General features: G+C 42.0%; 1 protein-coding gene across 1 annotated transcript in view; it reads left to right on the top strand.

The window, feature by feature from the left end:
• The first annotated feature begins 6,916 nt into the window (after positions 1 to 6,916).
• ADCYAP1R1 (ADCYAP receptor type I) overlaps positions 6,917 to 16,033 on the top strand; it is an 85,655-nt gene continuing 76,538 nt past the window's right edge. Inside the window, exons 1-2 of the mRNA XM_075022481.1 lie at positions 6,917 to 6,991; positions 8,414 to 8,519. Coding sequence (XP_074878582.1) covers positions 6,917 to 6,991; positions 8,414 to 8,519 — 181 coding nt within the window. The remainder of the gene's footprint in view (positions 6,992 to 8,413; positions 8,520 to 16,033) is intronic.

Genomic DNA, 16,033 nt, shown 5'->3' with positions numbered 1-16,033 from the left:
CGTTGGTTTAACTCAAGATGTCAGTTCCTGTGAAGGTCATCGACTATACTGAGAATGCCTCACCATGCTCAAAGAAAGATTTTTCAACTGATTTCCAAGATAAAAAATTAGGAAAGGCAAACTTAAAAATAGGTTTACCCCATGTTGCATAACACATCTTTTGTCCAGAGTTACCACTTGTCTTGAACTGGGCTGGACAGACCAGGGAGTCGTGTTGAATTCAGAATTCACTTGGGCTAAATTAAGGTGAAATGACACCAAAGGTTCAGTTAAACATTCTATTCATGACAGAAGCAACCTGAACTTGGGAGGCATAACAGTAGGTGGCAGGGTTTCTCACAATAGGAATTGCCACGGCACTACCTTAGTGTACCATGTAACCTGTAGTAACCATCTACATCAATTCAGGGAAGAAGGAGATCCCTCCCGTCGAGTCAGGAGGCTCAGAGCAGACCCCCTTGCTTTCTAGACTCCTTCTCAGAGAAGAGCCTAGGGGCAGCTGGATCCACTCCTAGTCCCAGACTTGGTCAACAGTTTATGTCTAAAGGGATGAGATGTGGGGATTATGGAAAAGGAAAGAGAGAACAAGGCAGAAGGGGAAAAAGGAAGAGATAAAGATGTCACCAGTCCTGGATCCAGCGTTGGTCCGGCCAGCCTAAGGGTCTCATTCTGGTGGGCACACACACCTGGGACTACAGTTTGTGTCCTTTTATCATCCTTGCCCCTCCTTTGGGTGGGGACTTGACCTCATTAGGCTAATTAGGTGCAACGAGTAGTTTGTGAGCCTTTAGGCTTGAGGGTTGTTTGGGGAGTAACTTCCCTTTCCCTGCAGACATGATCTTTGGCTATGCACAGTGAGCTGTCTTGCTCAGCACATCAGAACAGGTAGCTGGGCACCCTTCTGCATGCCCTCCTTCTTTTCACCTGCAGTTCCTTGCTGTGCAGGGTTCGTTGTTTTGCAGAGTTCATTGTTAAAGTAGAACTTGCCCCACTACAATGTTTGAGGCATTAACTCTTTCAGTCTCACACCACTTCAGAAGGTATCCATTGAGTGAAGGGAGCTGTTGATTATGCTGCTGCTATTTTCTAATCTGCAGTGAGACCTGCATCTCTCCAGGAATCATCAGTGTTAGAAGGTAACCATATCTTAAATTCCTGTAAACCAGTTTGAAAGGGATCAATGCCTTTTTTTGGTAGTGTGTTCTGTTTGTGGGGTTTTTTTCCGCACAATTTGCTTAAGGCGTGGTGTTGCAGATTGTACAATTGTGCCTTGGTTTGAATAAGTTTCTAATCGCTTTACCCTTTCACTTAGTCTGAAGTGTTTTGAAATTACAATAGCTTGGGTGCCATCTACACAGGCAGACAAAAACACAATCAAGTAACAATGTAAGGCCTTCCTGGAGACAACAATTTGTTTGACTGCCAAGCCGGTGTTGTGGGTACCAATAATGATGTAAATCAGTTCTGAAAAAATTCAGATAATCAGAACTTCTTCCCAAACACCTCTATAATACAAACTTTTGCAAGTCTTGGCCCTGGTTTGACCAGTTGAATAATTGCTTAATAAGAACAGGAATTAAATCTAGTAATGTTGTTTCCATGACAAAGTAAGGTTCTTTCGGCAACATTCACATAACAATGTACCATTTTTTAAGCTAACTTTTTAAAACTGAAAGTCATAATAGAATTAGTAAAAAGTGTAATTCACTATGAAGTGAGTGATCTAATATACCTACTGGATTAAATGCCTCTCTTGCATAACTTTAGAGACAACACTTAGACAAAAGGTGAATCAGAGTCTACTTCATCTTTATGTTGATGTAAAACACTGTCCATGAGGGATTTAATGAAGTTTTGTTGTTGTTGTTTCTTTGCTTTTTCTTATCTGTATTTCTTTACCCCTCTCCTTATTGTCATGGTCCCTGATATGACATATGCTGAATGGAGTGGAAATACTCTCATTTACTTTGCAAAAAAAGAATCAGAACTTTACAGGCATAATAGAATCATAGAACCATTTAGGTTGGAAAGGACCTTTAAGTGTCCGACTGTTAACATAATGCTGCTAAGTCCACCACTAAACCATGTCCCTAAGTGCCACATCTACACATCTTTTAAATACCTCCAGGGATGGTGACTCCGCCACCTCTCTGGGCAGCCTGTTCCAGTGCTTGACAACCTTTTCAGTGAAGAAATTTTTCCTAATATCCAATCTAAAGCTCTGCTGGTGCAACTTGAGGCCGTTTCCTCTTGTACTATTGCTTGTTACTTAGGAAAAGAGACTGACCCTCACCTCGCTACAACCTCCTTTCAGGTAGGTGTAGAGTGATAAGGTCTCCCCTCAGCCTCCTTTTCTCCAGACTAAACAACCCCAGTTCCCTCAGCTGCTCCTCATAGGACTTGTTCTCTGGACCCTTCACCAGCTTCATTGCTCTTCTTTGGACACACAGAAGTGCAGAAGAGAAAAGAACAACTAATGGTACTGAATTGCTATATTTCATAGAATCATAGAATGGTTTGTGTTGGAAACGACCTTAAGGATCATCTAGTTCCAATCCCCCTGCCGTGGGCAGGGACACCTCCCACTAGACCAGGTTGCCCAAAGCCCCATCCAACCTGTCCTTGAACACTGCCAGGGATGGGGCAACCACAACCTCTCTGGGCAACCTGTTCCAGTGCCTCACCACCCTCACAGTGAAGAATTTCTTCCTTACATCTGATCTAAATCTACACTCTTTCAGTTTAAAGCCATTACCCCTTGTCCTATCACTACATGCCCTTGCAAAAAGTCCCTCTCCAGCTTTCTTGTAGCCCCCTCTTTAGGTACTGGCAGGCTGCTCTAAGGTCTCCCTGGAGCCTTCTCTTCTCCAGGCTGAACAAACCCAAGTCTCTCAGCCTGTCTTCACAGGAGAGGTGCTCCAGCCCTCTGATTACCTTCACTGCCCTCCTCTGGACTCGCTCCAACTGGTCCATGTCCTCCTTCTGCTGGGGACCCCAGAGCTGAATGCAGTACTCCAGGTGGGGTCTCGTGAGAGTGGAGTAGAGGGGGAGAATCCCCTCCCTCGACCTGCTGGTCACATTTCTTTTGATGCAGCCCAGGATACGGTTGGCTTTCTGGGCTGCAAACACATATTGGCTGGGCCATGTTGAGCTTCTTGCAAACCAACGCCCCCAAGTTCTTCTCTTCAGGGCTGCTCTCAATCCATTCATCTCTGTAGAAGTGAAAATGCTAAGCGAATTGCACAGTCCACCATCACATCTTTACTATGACTTCAAAGCATATTTTCTGATCCTGGAGTTTCTCAAGAATACTGGTGATTTTCCTCCTTTCTGTAGATCCACTGAGTTAACTCGTGTAGTGAAATCACATTTTAAAGCAATTGTGAATATTCTTACAGAGAGTAAAATGAACAGAACAGTATTTTTTGAAGAACTGAATGTAGTCAAAGACAGTTCAGGTTTCTTGGCTAGACTGGTTTGCACTGTTGGCCCATAGGATGATCAGTTTGGATAACGCTGAGACCTCTTTCAATTCTAGCTTTGATGTGTTAAAAAATTTCCAAATTCTTCTAGCCACCCAATCACCTCTCCTAAGCACAAGTCTTTATCAGTGATAATGAACGTGGCACAAAGATAATCTCCCATACATAGAGAATGTCCTGGTTTTCCTCAGGACAGCTACCTAAGCATGGTGTTCAGTTTAAGTTCACATCCTTTGTTCCTTAGTACCAGTGGTTAGGAAGCATCTTCCTAACGTGGTCCAGTGCTGCTCGCTCTGCTGTCTACTCACAGCCTTGCTTTGCGCTCCTTGGATGTATTTTCAGGCCTGTTCTCTCCCTATTTGCAGGTTTACTGGATGTGAGAGTCTGAGGCACGTTGTCAGAGGCTTGTACCACGCTGTACCATGTGAGGCACAGTCTGTGCTACATGCTGGGAAGAGGTGCAGAGCTATTACTGGGCTCTGTAGATCTTTAGGCAGCAAATCAGACAGCTTGACTTGTCATCTTTCCAGTACAGATATCTTGGGAAAAGGAAGAAGTTGCTCTCGAAGTTACCTTCACCTGCCTTGCTCTCAGTGTTTGAAATACTTGAACCAAAACAAGAAGGAGGAAAGTCTATTTAAATTTCCTGCAGGAATAAGCTGGCAACACGTATTTATTTCCATGGCCAAGGAAGTGTATGGTACCCTTCTGATCTGCACGATTCCTCCCACACGGTTCCTTCCCTGGAGCATACGTCTGTTTGAGCAATGCCTTGCTTAAACACATGACTCTACAATTTGCTAATTTCTGATTTACACATATAGCTAGGGCAGGTCCAGAAGCAGCACAGACGTGTTCACCTGGTTCTCTGCTTAGGTTTATGTACTAACAATGGTTTTCTTAATGGAACAGTTCGCAATCGCAGCACCTTGAGAGTATGTGCGAGAGAATATAAGTAGGTTGTAACATAATAACATGATTGTTATTAATATTACCATAATGTCAAGAGAACAACAAAGAGTTAAGTACTACAAGTTATACACAGCACATGTCAGTTTGTTTTTGTGGTGGCCACCTTAATAAAGACAAATGACGAAAAATAAAAGCTCTTAATTTGTTGTACATCTGTAGTGTCGTAGCTAGCTGCTTTGGTCCTTTTGTGTGCTCTCAGAACTAAACAGACATTGATTGTATTTACTCTGTTTGTAACTATACAATTATATGCCTTTCCAAAACTGGTGTGAGTCAAACTCCTTCACTTCATTGAGAGTAATAATTTTTTAAAAAAGAGTGAATTTCATGCACTATCACCTTGGTTTCTTGATTTTTCTAGTACATGTCAAAATATTTTTTAACTCCACATATCACTGATATCTTTCGGGAAACTGAAACCAGACTGTCTCTACTGAACTCAGGAAATTGCAAATGTCCTTGAGGCAAAAGAAATGAAATCAGGAGGCCATGAAGTTCAGGCTTACACTTCCACTTGAATTGTGCTCTGCCGTTCAGTTGTTGAAGACTGACTCGACAGATTAAAGGCTCTACCAGTACATAGTTGATGGAGAAACATGAAACGTGGATCCTTTCAGGAAACATGATAACATTAAAGCATCTCTGCATTCAACAGAGAAACCTTTTGTTATTAACAATCCTATTGTGGTTTAACTCCAGCTGGCAACTAAGCATCACACAGCCTCTCCCTCCCTCCCCGCCCCTCCCTCAGTAGGATGGGGGAGAGAATTGAAAAAAAAAGTAAAACTTGGGGGTTGAGATGAAGTCAGTTTAATAGGAAAGGAAGGAAGAAAATAATAGCAACACCAACACTAATAATAATAATAATAAAAATTGGAATATACAGAACAAGTGATGCACAATGCAATTGCTTACCGCTCACTGACCGATGCCCAGTTAGCTCCCGAGCAGCGATCTGCCCCACTCTGACCAACTCCCCCCAGTTTTTATACTGGACATGATGTCTCATGGTATGGAATACCCCTCTGGCCAGTTTGGGTCAGCTGTCCTGGCTGTGTCCCCTCCCAACTCCTTGTGCCCCTCCAGCCTTCTCGCTGGCTGGGCATCAGAAGCTGAACAATCCTTGACTTAGTCTAAACACTACTTAGCAACAACTGAAAACATCAGTGTGTCGTCAACATTCTTCTCATACTAAATCCAAAACATAGCACTGTACCAGCTACTAGAAAGAAAATTAACTCTATCCTAGCCCAAACCAGGACAAATCTAAGCCTGGTTTTGTTTTCTCAGATACAACATCGCGTATAAGCGGAGATGTCAGACTGTTTCTATTCTCTCCTCTGGCACTGAGGTTAACGTTTCCTCCCTTTCCTTGCTTACTGTCACAGTTTCCGTGTTCCCTGATTTTTATTTATTTTTTTTTTTAAATCTGTTGATGAAGAGTTCTACAAAATGGCATAAAGGTGCTTATGGGAAGTCACATCAAAATATTCTGCCAACAGTGAAAGCTTAAGGCAGGCTACAGGGACAAGAGCAGTACATCACTCTAGTGCTCTCTGTGCCCAGCAGTCTGCGTTTCAAATACCTCCTGAGCCAGACTTACTCAGATACAATTGACTAAATTCAGTCAGTTTAGTCAGATACATCTGACTAGATGTGCCTGTTTGCAAGAAAAACAATAAAATCTGAGCTTTTAACCTTAGGCTTTCTTTATAATCAATCAAGTCCTGGCTTTGTTTTACCTCTGCTAAAGAAGACACCAAAAATAGGAAGGATAAATCACACTCTTTTGTCCTTTCACTATAGACTGAATCTAAACCTTCTTCTCAAAAGTCTATGAGTACCCCATAGGACATCAAAATCTGGGCATGGTGGGTTTCTTAGTGTTCAGTATCCTTTGATGGACTTTGCATAAATACATACATATCCATACATGTTTTGAACTCCTATAACATTTAACATCCACAATATCAAGGTGAAAAGAGCTCTGCAGGTTAAGTGTGTGAAGAAACATTTCCTTTTGTTTATTTGTCTCCTGCCTGCATGAACAATACATATTGTAATTATATTACTACTACTACTACATGACAGGTTTTCTTATCTGCACAGACTGAACTGTATAGAAACTGCCATGTTGATGTACTGAGACAACCTCTGGACACTCCTTTCAGACCTGGGCAACTGTGCAGACTGAACCAGTATTAGCAGCAGAACCCCAATTTACTTGCTATTTCTCTTTTCTTTTTTTAAAAGATATTCTAAGAACTTAAATGCCAGCCAACACAATTTTCCTGATCTTTGACAAGATTTAGGGGACAATGTAGCAAAAGCCCTTAAGTTCTTGGGAGATCCTAGAGATCCATGGCAATATATATTTTCCAGGCTCTTGGGAGCCCTTGGAAAAGAACAGTGTTTTGTTTTGAAGATAAACAAATCTAATATGGTTATGCCTGGTGTATCCCATGGGGAAAATAGCTGAAATTTATTACTGGGGTCTTGGAGATGAGACTGTGTGGCATTATCAGTTCCTACAAATGGTGAGTAAAGCTTTCTGGTAGAGGTTCATTAGGAAACCCCCTCTGGCTTTGAAATAGAGGGGGTGGCTTGTAACGGTTACAAGGTCAGAAGTGTGCAAATGGCTCCATACCTCCCAGCACACACAAAAGCACAACAGGAGCACCACCAAACTATGATTACGCATGCCTTGGGATTTGCTGTAAGTGTGTATTGAGTTCGATGCATTAGTGACCCAAACTGTTCATTTCCTCTATTGGGATGTGAGGGAAGTAAGATTGAACTGTGCAGATGGGGCTTCAAAATAAACTGAAGTAGATTGAATTCAGGTATTGCTTTCCCTGTTTGCTTGTTCCTACTTAGCAGGTAAGGGAAAACAAACCACTCGACAGGTACACTCCACTTCCTCTGTAGTTCTCTATCAACAAGAGTGAAGGAAATGGGATGGGAAGTGTGAAACAGCAAAATTGCTTCAATAAACCAGGGTGACATATCCCATCTTCAACCCGTGCACTGATTTTCATGGTGCTTTCCACAGAGTGGGATTTGAACCTTAGCAGTGCCCCTATAAAATGATCTAATGAAACCTGAGATTGTATTGCCCTTGAATTGATATCCCCTGGCCACTGTCTGCAACAGGAATGAAATCTTGTATTGATTTCTGGGAATGGGTCACATTCTTATTTTGTTGCTGCTTTGGGATTGCCTGCATTCTGGTGGCTGCAATGTTCCTCTTATAAACTAATTTACCTTTTTTTTTTTTCTTCTTCCCCTCTCTGCCCCTTTTTTTTCTTGTAGTGGGCTGCTTTAGAGCCTTAAAGATAGGAAAAAAAGGAAAAGGTTTGGATCAAGTCATCTCAGTTTAATTGGCATTGCATTCTCTTTTGGCAAGAAAGTTGCCTTGTATTCACTGGGAATAAAGGAAGAAGGAAACATTAAGAAATGGGCAGGGGTGAAAGACAGCGAGAAAGAGCTTTTAATTTAGTTTTGAGTCCTGAGTGAGGTTAATAGATTGTGCAAGACTCATAAGAAACTGTCGGAAGATCAAACTGAGCCTCAATTGATTTCTGATTCCTCTTTAAATTATTTCTTTCTTTAGGATACATTTGCTTCAGTCTTATATGAGGAAGGAATACAGTAAAATAAAGCAAACACATTAGAAATTACACTTGGACAGGGAAAGCAACAGAAAAACTGCAAACAATTTATAAGCGGTATAATTCCATAGAGTGGCCTTAGGCATTCAGGGTGGGGGTGTGGAAGAAAAAAATAAAAAAGAAAAAGAAAAAAAAAAGTTTGTTGCAGTTTTCTCTCATCTTCTATGGCTGTTTTTATTTTTTTTCTTTTAAAATGAGACCTCAAAACTTACTGATGTTTCATCATACACTCGCTAGCTATTTGAAATGCATAATTGTTCTTTCTCACTTTTTTTCCCCACACTTCAGGTTGCAGCAACCCATTCCAACTGCATCATTAAAAAGGAGCAAGAGACTTGTCTGGAGAAGATACGGAGGGCAGCTGCCCTGAACCCTCTCAATGACTCTTCTCCAGGTGAGTTGCAGCTTCAAGGACCGTGTACGTTGAAGTGATGGTTTCTAAACATCTCCTGTCATGTCTGCAGGGGTTTTCAGCAATGTCGATGCAAATGTCTTACGGTAAGAGGTGCAGTCGCTGCAGCTGAATGAGCTTAGAGAAACGTTGTAAGGACAAAAAAATCAATCAATGGGGATATACCAGAACAACTGCTCGTTATTATCAGAGGAGGTCAGGAATTTGCTTCTGTGCTTTAGGTGATGCAGTGACGTATCTACAAAATGAATCCAAAAAGAAAAAAAAAAAAAGGAAAAAAAAGAAACAGTATGCTCGGAAAGGTCTTTATAGTGTTTATGTCTTCAAAAGGTGGTGACAGCTATTGGGGACTGGACATAAGAGTAAGTGCATCATTGGTCTGTTCTGTAACAGCTCGTTCCCCCTCATTAGCTCAGTAATAATTTATACCTCCTTCTCACATGATCTGAAGACTTTACAGGGATTAACATTGTGATGACTGTAATCTTGATAAAGAATACTTGTGCTATTGCTGAGATAAGAAACTGAGGCAGCAAGTAAAGAAGAAATTAATAGTTTAATATCCTGTCTCATTTCCCACTGACAGCAGCAGGAGCTGCCTATGGCCAGCACCGACGAGAGAAGGGCAAAGAATGACAAAGAAACTAATTGGAAATCAGCATCTATTTTCTGAGTCCTGTCCAAACTGCTTCTAGTGTGACTAGAATTGGTAAAACTGCAGAGAAAAGCAGATAAAACACATAGTGTGTGATAAAAGAAGGGAGATTTCACTCCCCTTTTCCTCGCCACATATTTTAGCCCAGAAGCAAGGGAAGGCAGGATGCAGATATCTGTGTTATCAGAGCGTCCTCTGAAGCAAGCCAGTCCTGCATTTTAGCTGCTAGGAGTATTTCCATCAGCATCCTGCTATTTATCTCATGCCTAAGCTCATTTTTGTTCTGTTTTCCAGCTTTGGGCAAATGAACTGTGTGATTTGGTGGCACTGAGGAAAGCATGTACTTCGGGCAGTTCATTTTAACCCCATGTGTTTTTGAGACCCTCTTTGTACGTTACAGAAGAGCTTCCCAATTCTTCCCTGGTCCTGAAGTGGCATAAGCAAGGACAAAAGGGAAAAAACGTGTTTCTCCTCCCCTACCCCCAGAATGATGTCAGAAGCTGACCGTGAGCCCTACTTCTTATGATTAGGCAATGACTATTATTTGGATTCAAGAATTCATAGATTTTCCCACATCAGAAGAGACCATTTCACCAGCTAGTTTGCTCTTTATCACTCAAATCCAGAATAACCCTGGTAGTTGGGGGACTATTCAGACCGAACTCCTCCCCCCTGCCTGTTCCAAATTCAACGAGCACAGCTCAGAGATAGAGGAGGTCCAGAGCCATTGGAAAGGCTTTTGCATCTCAATGTGATTAAAATGTATCACCCACTCAAGCAGGAAGGGACTGAATCCTTTCAAGCGCTAGCTCAGCAGCACAACCCAGCTGCTCTCTATTCTGTTCCCCCAGTAGTTTTGGATTGAGTCACTGTAAAGAAGATTTTCCCAGGCTCACTGTGCATCTTTTAGTTGTTCACCACATCCTGTGGCAACAAGTTCCACAGTTTACTTGGCTTTGGGTAAAGAAGCCACATCCCCTCAAAGACATTTATTTTCCAGTGAAGAATTCTGGCATATTTCTTATTTGAAAGCCATTTCATTCCATGGATCCTCTTTGTTGCCCTTTCCCTCTACCTTTTTTTAATTATTGTAGACATGTTTTACATACATTTCACCTCTGGGACCATAGCATTCCACTCTCTCCCCTTTAAGTCCTGACCTTCCAGACTCACCTTTCATTACATGATACTTATTTCAAGCCAGATCCTGCCACCCTCATTCCCAGCAAAGCCTTATCTCTGTAGTTAAAGGATGGGACACCAACAGAGCTCTACCAGCTTCTTACTGTTTGCTCAGTGTCATTGAGATACTACTTACTCTGTTTCGAATGACACCTTGCTGCTGCCTGCTAACAAGAGGTGTATCAACACGGGATACTCCAAACATGATGGATTCACACTCCACAGTATTTGGGAAAATACTGCAGGTATCTGTTTACTCCAAAACCACTTTTGCTGCTGGTCTATTACTGGAATGGAGCACTATTCACTACAGCTGAAGCTAGCTTTTAGGTTATCAAGCATTGTTTGCAGAAGTTTCATTACAAAACTCCCTGAAGAGGTAGTAACTGCCCATAAATTAAGCAGTCATATCTGCAGTGTGTTGATTCCTCTCAATTTTCACCTGTTGCAGACAACCTATTTGTCACTTGGCAGAAGTGAAAATTGCCCCATGTTTGGTTTTTGTTATTCATCTCTAGCGATAAGACTTACTAATGATGGCAGGTAGTGGAGAAATATATTAGCTCATTTCCTTCAAAGAAAGAAACAGAGGAAATAATTCCCTTGCTTGTCAGAAACAGCTGAAAAAAGGAAGAAATCCCTCCTGGCTGGTGAGTAAACTTCTGTTTATTCAAGAGCAAGGAGAAGCCTTTGACCACTTCTGCATGCAAATTTCCATAGAACAATTCAACGTATAAATTTTCTGAGGATTTATTTCTCCTCAGAGGGGCTGCAGGCTATAAAATAGGATTGTGAGTTTTTAGGGAGTCTGTAGAGACTTGGTCACATGTTCAAGTTACAAAAAAAATCCACCAAATCAGCTGAACTAGAATAACCTCTGTAAGCAAGGTAGCTCCACATTCTTCTGTTGCAGGTGACACAAAGTCAGATGATCACATCTAAAACTTGAATCTGGGACAGGAACAGTCTTTGTGATTTGTATTTCTACAGTATCTAGAACAATAACATTACAGCTCATGAATCCTACTCCATGGTGCCCACATGGTGCAAAACCCAATAATGGTAATAGTATGTTCTCTGCTCCTGTTTAGACACTGTGTCTTCTGCACAGATATTTCCTCTGCCTAAAAGTACTGTACGGAAAGCAATGCACTTTGAAGTCAAAAGAGGAAGAACATCTTATGGGTTCCTACATTTTGCAATAATTCAACTCTCCTGCCTTTGCTTTGCCCCCTTGCTGTGTTCAGCGTCTGTGAACACAGACATAAACTAAATGGTACCCAGAGCTCCTCTGGGTGAGGTCCAGCACAACCACAATGTTCATGCTGCAACTGCAACCACAGGTCCTGAAGAGGAAGGCTGGCACTGTATTATGGAAAGCATCCAGCCCTGGCTTGTCAGGGCTCTGATGTTTTCCCCTTTCCCTTCCCCTCTACTTCTCATGCCCAGATGTTATGCTCATCACTATTTTATTCTTCACAGCATCGTTTTCTCTCCTGCTGCTGTGTAATGCCTATAATGCTTCCGAGACAACGATTGCCTTGAGATTTTCTGTTTGGTTGTTTTGTTTTTTTTTTTTTTCCCCATGAGTTTTATGATGGCTTCTTCCTCTTAAATGCTTTAAATTCTTCAGGAGCCTTTATATGAAAAGAAATAAGGGGCATGTGCTGACCCTATGTGTCCATCCCTGTTCAGCCACCACCTACAGCCTTAATGAAAAAGAGAATCTGAAGAAAATGAAATCACAGCAGGACCCAGAATCTGACTCCTTCACTCTGGAGTGGGAATTAAAGTGATAAAGGGAAATAATGAAAGCCAAAGTCAGAAAAGAAAGGAAGGAGGGGAATGATTACTTCATACTCAACTTCTCCAGGCAGTGGAGCCAGGCTATTTCTTACATCTCTGTTTCCAATCTCCCTTGTTTGAGTTTTTGTCCCTGTTCTAGGTAGAGCTACCCCAGATCCTGCTGGACCCTCTTCTAGCTGTCAGCAGTCCTCAAGGGACTTTCTGCCAGATAAGAATTGATAAAGCTCACTGCTGATCCATATGCACCCTTTTTCATTTTTATTTTTTTCCCATCCAGACTCTGCTCACCTGTTCCCGACACTGGGACCAGGAAAGTATGGCACAGGAGTTACTCAGATACTTAATGACAGTTTCCTGGGTCATGTACACTTAGCGTGGGGTTCATCTAATTAAGTGTTGATACCTGCAAATGCATCTACACTACAAATGAGCAAGTCACTCATTTTGTAGCTGTGCATATCTAATAAGTAGAGACTGAGACATAATTCATTTCATCCTCAAAGTAGATTAGATGTTGCCTTTTTTTTTTCTACAGATATATGGAAGTAAGGGTGACCATCTCACCTATAAATATTTACCCTACATTTTATCAGACAAATCCTACCTTTAGCATCGGGCTCTGCTATACTGACTAGGTCATGCTAGAGGTCTGGGTTACCTGAAAAAATCTGGACCGTGATTTTTACCGTGGGATGTTTTGATATGTAGGTGTCTCCTTCTTGCCATCCACGCACTTAACTGTAGTAGATTTACTTAGACCTGTGTGAGCAATTTTTGCAATAAATGCTTCCTTGAGTGGTGACCTCAAAGGACAGGCAGACATTCAGCAGCCTGCACATTCACGCTTGCCCCATGCATGAGCTGACAAAGAGAATCTCTCAGTTGTCTTCTGCTTCCTTGTGGGCTTCTATCTCACCTAGTTGTAACTCCAGCGGCCTTACACTTTTGTCTGGCTTGATCCGGGATCTACTGACCAGTTGTATCTGATACTGTCCATGGGGGCAGAGGATCACAGCCAGGAAATATGCCACTCAGGGAAAGCCCATGATGGAAAGAGCCCTGCTGATGAAGCGTGGAACATTTCTCCAGCTGTAGATTGGCATGATAGATTTTTCGCAGTCTGTTACCTGTCTTGATTTCCACTGTTGGAACATGATATTCCAGACTTGTCCCCTGAATGTGGCGCTCTCTCAAATGGTGGGGGAGTTCCTTGAGTGATCTGCAGATTTGGGCCTCTTGATTTAATGTTTATAGTGCTTAAAATGCACTAATCTGGAATAAGCCGATGTATGATAATAGCGAACACAGCACAAGAATTTGAATAAAAATAGAAGTAATGAGGACTTATTGGTGATTATGTGGTTCATGGCTCATTGATAAATTAATCTTTAACTTGTAGTCCTAGTTCTCTAGTCCCAGTCCTCCTGTCCTTCCTGTGAAAAATGTTGAAAGGCAGTAGCATTGCCAGGCAAGTCAAGAAATTCAAATCAAATAAGTATTTGCAGAGACGCGATGCTTACAATAATCTTTGTTAAGAGGAATCCTATCAGCAAGTTACCCTGTAAATCAGCAAGAAAGAAACTGGTAAGGGTGCCAAGGGGGTAGGAGGTAGTAATTTGAAGGTAATGGTGGTGATGCAAGGAAAGAGTAGATTTTGAAGTGTTTCCATTTTCATACGATGATGGAGTAGGTTTTTTTAGCTTTAGATTTTTATTAGGTGTCTCATCAGCCTCCTGTCCTTTCAGAGCCTTTTTTTTACCTGCTTTTTACCTAATTACCTGCTTTTATTTCCCTTGGCACCACTGGGAAGACGTTCATTGTGTGCTTGTGTACGTGTGCATGTGTGTCCCTTGTTGATGCAGCTGTCCACAAGAACTATAGGACTAGGATTGTTTTTCTCACACTCAGCCTTTAAAAGCTATTGAATTCTTAGAGTTAGGAGGGTGTAGCTAAGAATGTCTCTACACATAAATGTTTTCTACTTGGCTCCTATTTGAGCCAGGATACTGACCTAGACAGCTTTGATCTTCCTGAATGCATCTGTCTTTGGCCAAAGATGGTTTTTTTTGCACTGATGGCTTTATCCATGACACTGCATAAAGTGTCTTCTACTAACCTCATGTTAGAGATGGTAGAAACAAGCAAGAACGAGCGAGGGACCATGTGATACCAGGGTTAGGATCTGTGCTCATTTCAGACATCTGTACTGTACAGGTCTCTATCTGAACAAAACACTTGTGCAACCCTTGGTACCTGAGCTGAGATCAAGCTTTACTCTTTCTCAGGCAAATGCAAGAAAAAGAGCTTCACCAATCGCTTTTTTCCAAACGTTGACTCATTCTTTAGCTCTTTGCTGAATGTCTCTGAGTTTATCAACATCCTTTTTAGATGTCTGTTCACCAGATACAATGGATAAATACATGTCACCTAAATATGGGCTTATAGAGAGGCCTTTGTCAATGTCGGTTATTTAAACTGTGTTTATAGCCAATAGATCAAAATAAGTACTTAGAAGTCACTTACACTTACAAGTTCTTACAGGACTTAAACTTGCCCTATTTTCAACATCCATCTTACGCTGAGAAGACTGTATGACAAGTGCCCATTTCTCTGCATTGCCTATTAAAGCAGTCATTAGGGAGGTCTGAAGTTAGATGGTATGAATCCTGTTGATAATAATGCAGCAGCACTGGAACAAACAAAATCTTCACGATCCAGGCTTAAACCAAGGTGCAGGCTCTATAAAGAATCTTGTTCTCAAATGGAGCAGCAGAAGCTAAAAGGGATGTTGCTAGCCCGCTGTGAATTCAGTCACATTAGTGAAGCTGAAAGCCTGGAAGTGCATTGTCACTGAAAAAGTTCAGGATTAGCTTGGCAGGCGAAAGAAAGGGTGCTGTGTCCCAGACAAACTGCTTTGGAATAATCTATCGAAAAGTTTCTTGCTAGTCATGGCTGGGGACGGACAAACCTCCGGTGGGTGAACACTGGTTTGTTCCTATTTCTTGGAAAAGCCTCTAGCATATTTCTTTCTCATCCCTCTATAATACGGAACCAAGCTATACTTATATGTATGGTCTGCCCAGGAAGACAAATAATATAATAACAATAATTTCACTGGTGAAGGATTCCTGGTAACAGGCTGGGAGCAGAAATAATTTGCTGCAGGGCAGTGGTGTGCTTGTACAATCCCACAGCTTTTGCTTCCAGATCTAGCTGAGTTGCCATTAGACTGGAGATATCTGTACCATTCTTTATTTGGGATCACAGTGTCTTTGGTAATCTTCTGTGTCTCAGTGTCAAGAAAATATTTCCTTAATATAGTATCCCTTTCTCTTCAGCGCTGTGTGCTACTCACAGCGTAGTGTTAAGCCATGGTAAATTGCTGGAGCGTGTAGGGCCATAGGTGCATCCTGCAGTACCAGAGCAGTATCCTGCCATGGATTTTCTACAGCACATATGATAGATATGGGTACTTTGCTCTCTATCCTAAGAGTCTGCTGTGGTTTAACCCCAACTCAGCACCACACAGCCACTCACTCATCTCCTTCACAGTGGGATGGGGGAGAGAATCGGAAGGGTAAAAGTGAAAAAACTTGTGGGCTGAGATAAAGACAGTTTAATAGGTAAAGCAAAAGCCACATGTGCAAGCAAAGCAAACCAAGGAATCCATTCCCCACTCCCCACGGGCAGGCAGGAGTTCAGCATCTCCAGGACAGCAGGGCTCCAGCACGCCTGACGGGGACTGGGGAAGACAAACACCATCACTCCCAACGTCCCCCCTTCCTTCTTCTTCCCCCAGCTTTATCTGCTGACCATGATGTCCTATGGTCTGGGATATCCCTTGGGTCAGTTG

The sequence above is a fragment of the Buteo buteo genome, chromosome 2, assembly GCF_964188355.1.
Source record: "Buteo buteo chromosome 2, bButBut1.hap1.1, whole genome shotgun sequence".
Classification (NCBI taxonomy): domain Eukaryota; kingdom Metazoa; phylum Chordata; class Aves; order Accipitriformes; family Accipitridae; genus Buteo; species Buteo buteo.
This window is presented reverse-complemented; position numbering and strand designations above follow the sequence as displayed.